Source organism: Akanthomyces muscarius, chromosome 3 (genome assembly GCF_028009165.1).
Source record: "Akanthomyces muscarius strain Ve6 chromosome 3, whole genome shotgun sequence".
NCBI classification, from domain to species: domain Eukaryota; kingdom Fungi; phylum Ascomycota; class Sordariomycetes; order Hypocreales; family Cordycipitaceae; genus Akanthomyces; species Akanthomyces muscarius.
The window spans coordinates 3,650,486-3,664,626 of record NC_079243.1 but is presented as its reverse complement, the minus strand read 5'-3'; the positions used below and the strand labels follow the sequence as shown (position 1 = coordinate 3,664,626).

Sequence of the window (14,141 nt, the reverse complement as noted above, 5' to 3'; positions counted from 1 at the left end):
GACATGCAGAATCTATGAGGCTTTGATTCAACCTTGATTTCTCTACTCAACTATTGTGTTGACCAGCCAGGTACCAGAGTCAGTTTCAACTCACTACTCACTGCTGGCAAGGGACAGTTTTGCAAAACTGGGAGAAGAATGGTGCATTAAGGATCTATGGGCGACTATACATCTGAAATGCAACCGGTCCGCTTGAATAGTGGTCAGTATAACAGCACGTACCTGAAAGCGCATCAGGCCATTGGCGCAGCTCTGGGACCGTGACTGGCTCCAGAGTCGGCCAAGAGAGGGCCATGCAAGTCTCGTATTGTCGCCACAATTAGGGCGCGGCAAGCTAGATATATGGATTCATCTTACTGGAGATATGGGACCATCATAGAATGACAGGTGTAAACAGTCACCATAACCGCTTTTCGCAGCTCATCTTCTTCCCTGCTTAGGACGGCCAGTCTATCATTATCATCATCATTATCACCATCATCATACTATCGAGTTGCCAATGCCTATTTTCCCCTTGCTCATATGGGGACGTGTTTCGGAAGTCGGTAGCGATGGGCCGCTCACTAGTTGACTAACTAGTCATAAGTAGGGAGCATTGAGCCAAAGTCCAAAACTGGCGCGTTGAAACCGAACTTGTCAACTGCCCCTGGCCGTGCGCGCTAGTTATGTAGAAGGCCCTCGTTAGAGTCTCGAGTCTCGGGCAATCTCGTTCTCAGGGCATGAGTCGTCGAAACCATCGGGTTGGAAAGCAAGAAATGCAGAGTCGCGACTCATGACTGGCAGTCCGAGTCGAGTCGGAGGATGCGATTAGTTATGCTCGCTAGGCCCGACCGTTTTAATAACTAACGTCGGCCACCCACTTTCGGGTCACCCCCAGATACGGGTCAGTATAACACATCACAAGCTTATAGCTAAAAAGCCTTATAATAAAACAGATTAAATATATATAAATAAAATAAACCTATCACACACTATTATAGCCTATAGGGAGCTTAAATTTATTAACATTAATTATTAGCTGGTCCTTAGTGCTAAGTAATTACTTGTTTAGCTAGTAGCGTATATTTTTAACCTTAATAACTTGAATAAACTGCGAATTAGGATTTAGATTAACTTTTACGCGTTTTTAAGGCTTCTAGATATTAACCTATACTTTAAGTTATACTATTGTCAGGGCACCCGCAGGGCACGTTGGTTGGTAGGAGGTTATAGGCAACCAGAGGTATCACGTGCGAAGAAGCTACTATATAGCTGCGGGCTGCCGACGAGGGAGTAGCGAGGAGGCAGCGATAATTCCACCATCATTCTAAAAACCCAAGGATCATCTAGTGACTGAAGCTCTTCGCCGACAGCACCTTACAACTATCTAGGCTTTTTAAATAGTAATAGTACTAGCTTAGCTGCTTAATTGCTTTTAGATCTTCCTTTATGCTAGCTGAGCATTATAGGCGCCACTTTTAGGTGTAATAAAGTTATTAAGAAGCCACTTTAATTAATGCCTATTAGAAGGTGTTATAATATTAAGATTAGTGGTTTTTTAAGCTTTTTTTAGCGTTATAGGTATAACTGCTAATACCTTAATAAGTAATAAACGGCTTATTAATAGCTTCGCCCTATTAACTAGCTATATTTTAGAGCTAAACTAGCCTATAAGGATGTTATTTTTTATAATTCCTTATTTTCTAGCCACTATATAACACTTAAGAAAAATTCTCTTTCTAATTAGTGAAGAATTATGGTTATTAGGGTACTTTAAAAGCTTAACATAATAGAACCTCTTTATAGGGCTAAAAATAGCTATATTAAAAGGCTAGAGGATATAAGAGCTATAATAAGGCAGGAAAAGAAGAATAATATTATTAAAATAACATTCCTTAAAGAATTTAGTTATATAATAACTATTATAGCTATTAATAATAAGAAGTTAGTATTTATTGCCCTCTAGCTTTGTTTAGGGTAGAAAGATGTCTCTAAGCTAATTAAGTATAATCTTGTTATTTATCTAGCCTTAAGAGGATACCTAGAAGTGCTAATTCTGATATTTTTAAAGCTTTAAGGGAAACTATTATTATTAAACAGTCTAGCCTTTAAAAATAATAAGCGGCTTAAGTAGCCTGCTAGTAGCTAAGATACACTTTATAATTATACTCTAAAAGTGTTACCTAGATTGTTTTTTTATTATAAATTTCTTTATTAATAATCTTAGTACTAGGCTGTTCTTTTAGACCCCTATTATAAGCCCTGTTTTATCTATATTATACTAATTCTCCTACCGAATTTGCTTAATAGCTGGTATCTTAAGGATAGTAAAGAATTTCTAAATAGTGTTAGTTAAGGCGCTATTTGCACGTTAAAAATTAAGCCTTTTGCCTCTTAATATCTTTACTTTTAGGTTTTAGAGTAAAAAGCTATCTAACTAGTTCTTCCTAAGAGGTCTTATATCGCCGTTCTAGAAGGCAACTCGCTAGGTAAGTTGCCTAACCTATTTGTGTGAAGGAGGGTTACTAGCAGTATTTTATATTAGGATCTATCTAATAAGATGCCTTTCCTAAGCACTAGAAAGGCGTTATAATGACTTAAAAGCCTGTTTCTATGGTGCCTAGCTGTTTAATCGAGCCTATAGTGTTAACTAGGGCACTATCCACTTCTTCGCCGCTTACTGGCCACTTATACTACTAAAAACGTCCTGAACTGCATTTTAAAGCTGTTATTCAGTATATTAACCTATAATAGATATAATAATAAAATTTAAGGCAATAATAATGATTGTGGATAGAGAAAACGCGTGACTAGTAATGAAGGTTTACTGGTGCTGGGGCAGGCGCGACGTGACCCGTATCTGGGGGTGACCCGAAAGTGGGTGGCCGACGTTAGTAACCTAGGCGGAATGGAGTAGTTGCCTTGTGGCGGGCGTGTTTCTAGTGAGCGACCCCTCAAGTCATTGGCCATGCTTGATCCAGTAGGGCTTGCGTGTGCTGGTCCACGCCTTGATTGATTTACTAGCATTAATAATTATATTTATTCCCTTCTCGTTCTCGGAATTGTGCAGGGAAAAACTTCCGAAAAGTAGTTTGGGCATTCATGGACGCGGGATTGTTGATTCCGTGGTCGACGGCAGCCACGGAGCTGTTAGTGCAACCAAGCCCAGACTCTCCCGAAACATGGCTCTATTCTCCAACTCTCCGTAGACGTGGAAATTGGTCCTGCTTTACACTTGTGAGTATGAACCAGTAGATACGCTGTCCATTCATTGTCGTGGCTGTTGCTTGGTGGCATTTACTGGCAGCTACTTGTCGAGGTTGAAGTAGGCCTGTATAGGGAGTAGCAACAAACAGTCTGTAAAGCGGGACAATTTGATTGTGATATTTTCTGCTGCATGTGAGTGAAGCCACAAAAGCTTCTTGCCATGCATTCAATAACGGCTGCGTACAGGGCTGCAGCTACTAGTTGCCTACCCACGTAGCTAGCGAATACGGGCGGGTGCGTAACACGTGTAGCACATGGCCGCCTACCTAGGCCGCTAATAGTTACCACTAATAAGGAGGTTGGTACTCTAGGCATACTGGTAATCTTAGGTGCCTAAGCAGCCAAGGTTCACTGTGGCGGCCGTGGCACTCGACCTCGACACCTATGTAAAGCTTCTTTTTTCCTCCCTGGTATCACTCTGTATCACAGGCAAGCCCATATAAACATCTTTTCATCCCATCTCAGGCTTTTTCTTTTTCCACCTTAATCATCTTCTTTTTATCATGACAATCTGCTCGTCAGCCTGCCATCTGCGATGCCGTCTTCACTCGGCTCCCGACTGTCTGGCCTGACCGTGGCCGGCACCGCCATGATAGCGTTGCTCTGCACGCTTGGCTATGGCTATCAGTATTCGCACATCCCCGGCACACGCTTGGCGCCCCCATCTCATCCGGGGAAGCGCTCCACCTCGGCCATCATCCTAGCTTCCATCTCCACCTTGGCTCGCTCCTCGATCTCGTGGTTGCATCAGCTCATCTACCCGTCGCCGTCGTCTCCTGCAAACATGGCCGTCGTCACCAGCGCCGAGCGCGCGCGCAGGTCCAGCGTCGGGGGCGACCTCCTGGCCAAGCTGCCTAGCGCCGTCGTCGTCCAGATTTTCGAGGCCATTGCCGACATTTCCAAACGCGACATATGCAGCGTCTCCCGCCTCAATCGCCGCTACCACACCTTGGCCGATGCCGTCCTCTACAAGACGGTGCGCTTCCTCACCCCCGAGCTTCATCTCATCTTCGGCCAGTCCCTCACGCGCCGGCCCCGTCGCGGCTCGGCGATTCATGAGATCAAGCTCGCCTACCCCGCCTCGCAGCTCTCCGACGTCGTCTCCAAATTGCCTGTCAATGGCACTCGGGACTCTGCTGACGAGGCCCTGCCCTTTGACAATTTATCCCGCACAATCTCGACAATGTCCAACCTCGTCACCTTGGACATTGCTGTCCCAGAAGCTTTGCTGCATGGCATCGGTCAGCTCTTCAATGGCCCATTCGATCTGGCTTGCCTCCAGACGTGCACTCTCTTCTATCAGTGCCCGGACGACCAGTTTTGGGATCTTCAAGAGAACATACACATCTTTGCCCATCCTACCCTAGAGACGCTTGTGATTCGAAAGGCCCGCTTAGGCGACAAACCATTCGACCTTCCTGAGCGCCCCGAGGAGACTGCCCTAAAAAGGCTGCATCTGATCGATTGCGACATTAGTGATGACGGTCTATTCGATTTGATGCATTACCCGGAACATCTCGCAGAGTTTGTCATGACACAATCCCCTGACCCTGGACCAGACCTGGAGGAGACGTCCGACAGCATCAGAGACTACATCATCGCCATCGAGCCGCAGTGCAACTCTCTCGAGACCATCACAATAGATCACTCCTTGCTGCGGGATCGCAGGCCGCTCTCTCTGAGGCCATTTGTCAAGCTCAAGACTCTTCGTCTCAACTGGGACCACCAGCTCTTTGGTCACTCCTCGAAGAAGCCGCGTCTCCAATCCGTCGGCATGCCGCCCGAGCTGGAGACGCTCGAATTTTTCAATCAGCTGGGCACCGACGAGGAGGTCACAGACCTCTTCGTGGCAATGCTCCAGAACCTGAGCGTCGTGGCGCGCAAGCTGACGCACCTGATTGTCATGGAGAGCGAGGAGGACACGAAGCCGGTCCCGAAAGAGGTGGAGGAGGCGTGCAAGACGCAGCCGCAGTTGCGCTTGGATATCATCGGGAGGATGGACACTGTGGACTGCGGAGATGATGCAGCAGAGGATTAGGACGATGAACGGTTCTTGGTTCTTGTTCGAATGATGGGGCAGGTGCTGGGATGAGACAGGAATATTAACATTGCTATAGACTAGACATATGGACGATACAGGAATAGAGGCAAGCGGCATAGACGACATGGACACTGATTCATGCGGGGAGAAAGCACTACACAGGCAGCGCAGGGCGTTGGAGGCGGGTAGCGAAGTTTGGATAACTGCTCACTTTTAGACAGGAACATGACAGCGACTGTAGAGAATTGTTGGACACCCACGCGGCTCTATCCAGCTTAGAATTATCATGTATACTCTTCAAATGCATATTGAAATCGAGTTTTTTGTTAAGGAACAATAAATCAAGCTCAAACATTTTCTAGCGTCAAAGAATCCTACAAATGGACAGTAGCCGGAGATATAACTGCCATTTGAATCAAAGAAGTCGTGTACAATGCGCCTGCATACCGTGGGTTCTATGAGTCGCAAGTTCTGTTTCTCTTGCGAATATCGTTGAACCTGTACTTGCTTCTCGCGGTAGGACAGCGAGGAATAAATAAAGCAGAACAGACAGCAACGAAAGAACGATGTACATGCTTTTACCAGTCAAAGACGCATATGCATAAGCTAAAAAAAAAAGTCTGTCGCTACGCGAGTTGAACCCCTCATCCTCGCTGCCCCTCCATCGCGGGGCACCAGCGCGGGGCACGACCAAAAAAAATTGATCCGGAAGTAGGGGATTGAACCCAAGGCGATTCGAACGCCTACTGTTAAGGAGTTAGATATTGCACTCGCAAAGGGAGGCAGGATAAGATTACGTACACCTTCAGGAAGTTCCAGGAACTGGAATCTGACGCGCTACCGTTGCGCCATGGGTCCGGCTTGGCTTCGAGGCCGCTTAAGTCCGCTTGAATAGTGGCACGATGTATTGCTACGGCCAAGAAAAAAATCGTCAAAAATTCGAGAAAAGTGCAAAAAATTGTTCGGAACAGGGAATTGAACCCAAGGCGATTCGAACGCCTACTGTTATGGGGTTAGACACAAGTAGTTATTGTGTTAAAGATGTTGTTGGTACGTACACCTTCAGGAAGTTCCAATACTGGAATCTGACGCGCTACCGTTGCGCCATGGGTCCCGACTTGCTGGCAGTTCCGCTATTCTGTATTATAGAGTATACATGTGGGGCAGCCAGAGCGTGAGGAGCGACGCGGTCCCAGGCGCGCCACCAAACAGCTTCCATCACAACGTTGTGCCACATCGAGGCGGCCATGCACATCGCCGTTGCTTGCGTCAAAACATCTGTACAGAGCGCTTGCATCCACCGAGGCATTCCGCAATGCCGTCCTCCGCCATGGAAAAGTTTCTGCGTGACTGGCGGCAGGACGCCCTCAACAAGGCGCAGCACGACTCGGCCATCTTCATCGGCGACAAGCTGCTCGCCATGACCAGTGCGCAGCGAACTTTTCTACTCTGCGTCCCTGTATGCTAATGCTCTGCCCACAGATGATGACGAGGATGCTTTTTGGCTTGCCCAAGTCCACTTTGCTACCGGCAATTATACTCGTGCCCACGCCTTCCTCGCCAAGCAAGACCTCATCAACAGGAACCCGTCGTGTCGATATCTCGCCGGCCACTGCCTTATCAAGCAATCGCGGTTCGAAGAAGCTCTGACGGTCCTGGGCGAACGAAATCCAACCCACCTCATCGCCAATGGCCAGAGCAACAAGCGCAAGTCGCAGCAGCGGGGCACGCGCAAACGAGACGAGGCCGCGGCGCAGGCCGACGAGGTCGAGGAGGCCAAGACGCGACGCTTCGAGGCGGCCATGTGCTTCCTGCGCGGCATCTGCTACGCCAAGCAAAATGCCTTTGACCGCGCCAAGGAGTGCTACAAGGATGCGGTGCGCATCGATGTTCAGTGCTTCGAGGCCTTTCAGCAGCTCATGAAGAACTCGCTGCTCTCGCCCGACGAGGAGTGGCAGTTCCTCGACAGCCTCAACTTTGACGCCATACAGACGGAGCCTGACATCTCGGCCTCGCAGGAGGCGGCCGAGTTTACCAAGATGCTGTACACGACGAGGTTGTCAAAGTATAGAAATCCGGCCATATTCCAGACCGCGTACGATTCACTCTCGACGCATTACAACCTGGGCGAGAACGCGGATCTGCAGCTCGCTCGCGCGGACCAGCTGTACACGCAGTGTCGCTATGGTGAGGCGCTCGAGGTGACCAAGAGTGTGATTGAGGACGACAAGTACAACTTTAACATATACCCTGTGCACCTGGCATGCCTATACGAGCTGAAGAAGAAGAATGAACTGTTTCTGGTAGCCCACGACCTGGCGGATACGCATCCTGAAGAACCGTGCACCTGGCTGGCGGTGGGTATCTACTATTTTGCGATTGACAAGGTTGCGGAAGCACGCCGCTATTTCAGCAAGGCGAGCATGATGGATGCGCATTTCGGCCCGGCATGGATCGGGTTTGCACACACATTTGCGGCGGAAGGCGAGCATGACCAGGCCATCTCGGCCTACTCTACAGCAGCACGACTGTTCATGGGCACACATCTGCCACAAGTGTTTCTGGGCATGCAAAACCACGCGCTCAACAACATGGCCCTGGCAGAGGAGTTTCTCAAGACGGCCTATGGGCTGTGCAAAAACGACCCGTTGCTGCTCAACGAACTCGGCATTGTCCGGTACCATCAAGACCGACTTAAAGATGCCGCGCAGTTTTTTCGAGCAGCTCTTGACATGGCAGGAGACAATGGGAGCGAGCCGGCCGCATGGATAGCAGCAAGAACAAACTTGGCACATTCGTATCGACGCTTGCGTCACTTCAAGGAAGCCCTGGAGCAGTTTGACGAGGTATTACGCATGGGCGGCAAAGACGCCGCCATTTTCAACGCCAAGGGTCTGATTCTTCTCGAGCTGAACCGGCCGGAAGACGCGGCCGTGGTGCTCCACGAAGCGCTCGCAATCAACCCCCAAGACAGCATCGCCACCGAGCTCCTCAACAAGGCGCTGGACGAGTCTATAGTGGACGACGCCGAGGGGGACGAGTCGGAGGGCATGCTGCAGTTTGAGCAGCAGCTGGAACAGCGCAAGGCGGAGGCGTCGGAGAAGATCAACGGCCGGCGGACGGGCCGTAACATGATGGACAAGGGAAAGGGTCGCGCGCTTGGCATCAACAGGCGAAGGACGCTGCTAGATGACGACGACGATGATGAGGCGGCGGGCACGAGCATGATGGACATGACGGATGATGAATAGATTCAGTACCGTGGACGATGGGATCAGGCTTGAGACGAACCGTGGCGTCGAGACAAGTCAGCATTTTAGTTTTGGTTTTACACAGCATAATGAGGCGTTGAATGGTGGTTTGTATAGCAAGTTTTTTCTTGGTCAATGCATGAATATTCTACCATGTATATACGGTATTCGCTGCTGTACTTTCTTGGTCAACGCATGAATCCATATATGTTTCCGTGTATACTGATACGTGAGGCTGCACGGATAGGCTGTACGGATAACAGGCTGTTCATGTCGAGATCCACTGAAGCCGGCTAGAAGGATCGCCTGTGGAGCAACGACCCGGCTGCTCGCACTCGCTAATTTGAATTCACAGGGCGCTGATTGGGTGTAATTTAGCGGACGATCGCGAGGTACGGCTGCAATCGCCTGACAGCTTACAGGGTAAGGTCTACCAGTAGTTGGCTACTCAGCACAAGGCCAAAACTTGGGATGAGCTTACACGCCATGAAGCGGGGGAGTGAGCTGAGCTCCTAACAGCCAACTCTGCATAATCAACGTCGCCGAGCTCTCTTTTTGCACTCTGGACGGCCCGACTGACGAAGATTGGAAAATCTACACTCATACACAAAAGAAAGAAGACAATGTCGCGATACTTTCCGCACGCGCCCTACGCAGAGGACCAGCCCCTCGCGCGCACCATCCTCACCACGCACGTCGCCACCCGCGCCGTCACCATGGGCACCCTCATCGGCGTCGGTATCACCGGCGCCCGCACCGTCATCCCCGCGCTGCGTCCCAAGACGGCGCTTCCCCAAGCCTTTGCGGCGCGTCTTTTGCGGTCCTGCGCGAGCAGCATCGTCGTCACGCTCGGCGTCACGGGGCTCGCGCTCGTCGGCCGCATGTGGGGCCGGGAGGCCATCGAGCGGCAGGACCGCAGCTGGCGGCTGATGGAGAACCGGGGCCAGCTGGAGACGGACGACTGGACGTACGGCGGGATGGGCGCGGCGACGGCGGCGGCGCTGCTGGTGATGGCGAGGGCCGGCGGCGAGGCAAAGAAGCCGGCGGTGGCGGTGGTGGGCTGGAGGGGCGTGGTCGGGGCGGCGGGGCTGGGGAGCGTCGGTGGGATGATGGGCTATTTGGGCTGGAGATATGCGGTGAATGGAGGAAAGTTCTCGGGGACGCTGGCGAAGAAGGAGGAGAGGACGGGGTTGTAGAGGTTGGCTGGGGGCCCGTGGAGATGGGCAGCATATGTTGGTCACGGGGTGATGATGATGGCTGATGTCAAGCTATTTGTATTATTTACACAAACTACTCTGATTAACTAGTGTTGTTTTTCAATGTGAATGTTCCTCAGTGTACACTGTTGAAGCAGGTCTCGCATGCGTGAGCGTACGATAGAGGCGTGTGTAGCCGCACCGAGCGAATCTCCCCTCCTCCATGAGCCATGGTAACCCGAGGTTCTCTCAAGCAGATCCCTCATGTGCATAGATCAAGTTACACGTCATGGTCCATTTCAATTATGAGCCCATGCCGGCACGCTCTAGTTTTAGCCAAGTGCACATACTACCAACGCATCTGTCGGGGACATGAAGGATTGGGGTTTTGAATTGTGCCTTTGCAGGAAGTATTGCATTTATTGCCGCCTCAATTCGGTTTCTCTCTACAACTTGAACAGGTGGGTGCTGTTTGACACAGACGTACCATGGCCGCCGTTTTGCGGATAGTTCTCTATATACGCAACCTCGGTGAGCCATTGACTCCATATTAACTGGCAATAACCGTAGAGAGCTTGTAACCTACGTGTACATATAGCCGGATGACAACCAGCTCAGTTGGCCGGACTGTGTAGCCGACGCCCCTACACAGAGACATCTCCGACGCCATACGAGTGAGGGCGGACCCAATGGCATGTCGAGCCTAAATTTGACTCATGCGTTTGCATGGATTGAATCTTTCCTTTCTATGATTCCAAATCATGCTTGTGGAAAGTTGTGAGCTGTCCAGTCGTTATAAAGGCGGTCCCACCCCGGTATGGCTTGGACCAAAAAAATGCTTTAAGCTTTTCAGTACAGCTGAAGGCGCAGGAATTGTGCCGGGGAAACCATAAATGGTTGCTTTTTTCTACATTTGATCCTTTCTGCCGGGCACCTCTTGGGAGTGGAAGGCGCGGCATACGCGGTGCACCAATTTGCGGACTTTGAAGTGGAGTATCATAAGCTACCGATGAGTGAAGAGTATGTGATACTCTACAAGTCAAATGTAATTCTGCAGCTGAAATCGCTTGATTGGTTGCTATGAATGATGCCATGTCCATTTGCGGACTTTTGTTCTGAAGGTACTCCAGCCATATCAGTTTCTCGATTAGCCAAATCTACTTAAGAATGGCCTTCGCTGGATAAACTGGGAGAAGAGCAGCTCAGATCTGTCGCAGAAGCTTTTCTTGACACTTTTTTTTGCTATGGCTGACACGCTCTCTCTGGCTGGCAAGGTAGCCTTGATTACCGGTTCCGGCAGGACAGGTGGAATTGGGGCGGCCATTGCCAGGACCTTTGCCAAGAACGGAGCCTCTGTGATCATTCACTATGCTTCAAACAGTTCTAAAGAGAGTGCTCTAAAGATATCTGCCAGTATTGAGGCCGACTTCAAGGTCAAGTCCACTGTGGTTTGCGGACGTGTGGACCAGCAGGAGACGGCGCGCGACATAGTTGCGCAGGCTCTCGCCGATCTGAAGACGCCGCATATTGACATTTTAAGTGAGTGTTTGACTGCTGAGGCAGGGGAGTCTACGTCAAGCTGACAGTGGTTGTTATCAGTCAACAATGCTGGCGGTGCTGGCCACAAGCCCCTGTTGGAGACGACGGCAGACGACTTTACCGGTATTTTTGGGGCCAATGTCTTTGGTGCCACATACTTGACACAGGCAGTTGTCACAGTGGGCAAGATGCCGAAAGGTGGTCGCATCATAAATGTCGGAACTGCAGCATCCAGGATGCAGCTCGACAGCTATGCGGTTTATGCCGCCGCGAAGGCAGCCCAGGATGCTCTGACGTCGGCATGGGCTGGAGAGGTATGTCACATATCTATATCTAAACCAATGTCTAGCTTTTTTTTTTTTCAGAGAACTAACAGGATGGCGTTGTAGCTGGGGTTCACCCACGGCATTACAGTGAACACGCTGGCACCTGGTGCATTTGTCACGGACTTGACTCGGGAGCTGTGGATAAAGGAAGACGGAACGTCGAGCGAGATGGCTCAGTGCATCATTGCCAGGACCAAAGCAGAACCAAGACTGGGTGAGTTGCAGGACATGGCGGACGCCGCGCTCCTCTTGGTTTCTGAAAAGAGCCGCTGGATCACGGCACAATGGATTGCTGTATCAGGAGGGACCTACTAGATTACCTGGAAAGACCAATGCTTCAACAGTTAGTGCGCTGGATTTAGATAGCTATACGTTTTAGCGTAGAATATCTGAAGTATTTATGCAACAGTTGCCTTTATATACAGCGTTGTTGTGACAGCTACCGCAACGATGCCCTCTTGTAAGCCAAGATGATATAGCAACTAGTTCCGAGACTGCTTATTTCTTATCACTGCCATGACATTGTGTTCTACTCGCCGAGCGGCGAAAATTGCATTAACGCCAATTTTGCCGGACGCCCCAACGACCAGCACTATACCAGTCATGTTGCTATGGTTTCTCAATGTGATAGGAGAGCTCGAAGGTCTACAGGAGGGAACTTATAAGACATGTTATCAAATAGTACGTTACATGAAAATGCTCAAACTATATAGCATTACGGGCTGTATTCAGTAGTAATAACGGTATGTCGCTTGTGGTTGGCACTGATTACAAACTCCGACACCAACTGCGACAACCTCGACAACTACTTAGTGCGATTTTGTCTCTGCGAACCGGACTGCCAGCTTATTGGCTGGCGAGACCCGAACCGCACGACTAGTCTTTGTACTATTGGTGTAAATCGCGGGCCGCACTAATAATTAGGAGCCCTGTGAGTGACCGCGGACCTAATACCGTAATAGAGTTCAGAATTAGTTTGCGCCCTTATCTGATGTTGATTCTCTATGATTCCAAATTCCTTGCGGAAAACTGCAACCTATCTGGTCGTCATGAATTCGGTGGACATTCCTGTTCCCTTGTGTGGGAAGCACAAGGGGCCGGAAGCATTTTCAGACCTCATTGCACATCATACAAGTCTTTCTCGAGCTTTATATACCACGACGATGGAGTTGTCATCGAAGGAAGACTCGCGGTTGTCCAGTGGGTATGATGGGCAAACATACGGAGACTACCAAGCTCCCGACATAACGGTCAACCCAGAAACTAGACGGACTGTCCGTAATCAAGGATACTACTTTTACGAGTTTGGACTTTGCAACGGATTAATTAAAAAGTGACTGCAGTATTGAACGAGCTGTTCGTTGAGGGCAGAGCAACGGAGCCCCGTTGTCAACCTAGTACAGATGCTGCCTGTACTGTATGAAAAGTCGAAAGACAACATAATCTCGTTGTTCTCTTAGTAACAGGCGACATAATTGAATTTATCCAATCGTGTACAGACACGTATTCATCTGCATGTCTGAGACGTAGCTGCTATTATAAACGCTTACGGAGAAGAATGCCACAAGTACAATGCTGGTCGGCACAGACTTGGACTCGATTCTTGACCATATCATGAGACAGTGCCAAAAGAAGCAGCAAAATCCACCGGAAGCATATACATAAGCCTCACCGAGAATCACAGATACCAGATGCAAGCGCTAGCTGTTGCTAATTTGACAATATTCACGGGCATGTGCAGTTTTTACCAGAAAACAGTGAATTGACCCTTGCTGGACAGTGTAACATTCCTAATGTGGGGGGCTCAGCTCAGCTGCAGTCTTCATCGTCGGTAGAATCAGCGTGTCTACTGTCTCGGCTAGCGGTCTGGCTGAAGACTAATGCATGCGGGTGCTAGGGTCTGTTCCAGCCAGCCATGAATCACAATGCTAGTACGATGTGGGACATCTTGATCGGATAGATGTAGTACAGTGGCGTAATGGGCATGGTCTCGAGCCACAATCTGATTACGGCAAACGGTCACTACGGAAGCTAGTGGGCTTTCTGAATTCCTGTCTCAGCGTTATGCGCATAGTCACTTGGAAGAGAAACCATCCGCAGGCATTTACATTGATAACAGCAGCCAGAATAATATGGGACGTCCCAAGTACCGCCATAGGTCGTGGATAAGACGCCAGAGGACGTGGTGGCTACCAAATATGGCTTAGGGCAGCTGCGTTCATTGGAGGAAGTGACAGAGATGTCGTGGGCAAATACGTCACAACGCGTCACGGTCTAGAAAACGTAGCGCAGTGACGATCATAGACAAACGAAGCGTTGAAGCGCACGATGTAAATCAGTGTATTTCGCTTCGACTTAGCCAGGCACAACGATCCAGAGGCGATGGTAGGCAGAAGCCTTCAAGCACCCCATTACAGGCACTGTAGTTCGACCACCTGACGAGTACAATGGCAAGGCCAGCATGGCAATCTGGTTTCCCCACTTCACCGTCTTCATCATCTGCCAGATGCACAGCCTGACCTGCCAATGTGCGCCTCAGTTC

The 14,141-nt window shown here is 49.7% G+C and overlaps 6 protein-coding genes across 6 annotated transcripts; 4 read left to right on the top strand and 2 right to left on the bottom strand.

Annotated features, from left to right (window-relative positions):
• Positions 1-3,781: 3,781 nt before the first annotated feature.
• Positions 3,782-5,284, top strand: LMH87_002565 (uncharacterized protein; the record flags this gene model as incomplete). The annotated part of the gene is made up of 1 exon (XM_056194041.1): positions 3,782-5,284. The coding sequence occupies one exon, from the start codon at positions 3,782-3,784 to the stop codon at positions 5,282-5,284; it is 1,503 nt and encodes a 500-aa protein (XP_056051018.1).
• LMH87_002566 (uncharacterized protein) lies at positions 3,947-4,303 on the bottom strand (the record flags this gene model as incomplete). The annotated part of the gene is made up of 1 exon (XM_056194042.1): positions 3,947-4,303. One exon carries the CDS (start codon positions 4,301-4,303, stop codon positions 3,947-3,949), a length of 357 nt encoding a protein of 118 aa, XP_056051019.1.
• Positions 5,285-5,500: 216 nt separating the features above from the next.
• On the bottom strand, positions 5,501-6,542 carry LMH87_002564 (uncharacterized protein; the record flags this gene model as incomplete). The annotated part of the gene is made up of 5 exons (XM_056194040.1): positions 5,501-5,553; positions 5,735-6,033; positions 6,089-6,289; positions 6,346-6,365; positions 6,444-6,542. 5 exons carry the CDS (start codon positions 6,540-6,542, stop codon positions 5,501-5,503), a joined length of 672 nt encoding a protein of 223 aa, XP_056051017.1.
• A 60-nt stretch (positions 6,543-6,602) lies between these two features.
• Positions 6,603-8,538, top strand: LMH87_002563 (uncharacterized protein; the record flags this gene model as incomplete). The annotated part of the gene is made up of 2 exons (XM_056194039.1): positions 6,603-6,714; positions 6,770-8,538. 2 exons carry the CDS (start codon positions 6,603-6,605, stop codon positions 8,536-8,538), a joined length of 1,881 nt encoding a protein of 626 aa, XP_056051016.1.
• Positions 8,539-9,161: 623 nt separating this feature from the next.
• Positions 9,162-9,734, top strand: LMH87_002562 (uncharacterized protein; the record flags this gene model as incomplete). Its single annotated transcript, XM_056194037.1, has 1 exon — positions 9,162-9,734. The coding sequence occupies one exon, from the start codon at positions 9,162-9,164 to the stop codon at positions 9,732-9,734; it is 573 nt and encodes a 190-aa protein (XP_056051015.1).
• Positions 9,735-10,978: 1,244 nt separating this feature from the next.
• LMH87_002561 (uncharacterized protein) lies at positions 10,979-11,914 on the top strand (the record flags this gene model as incomplete). Its single annotated transcript, XM_056194036.1, has 3 exons — positions 10,979-11,273; positions 11,334-11,587; positions 11,663-11,914. 3 exons carry the CDS (start codon positions 10,979-10,981, stop codon positions 11,912-11,914), a joined length of 801 nt encoding a protein of 266 aa, XP_056051014.1.
• Positions 11,915-14,141: the final 2,227 nt, after the last annotated feature.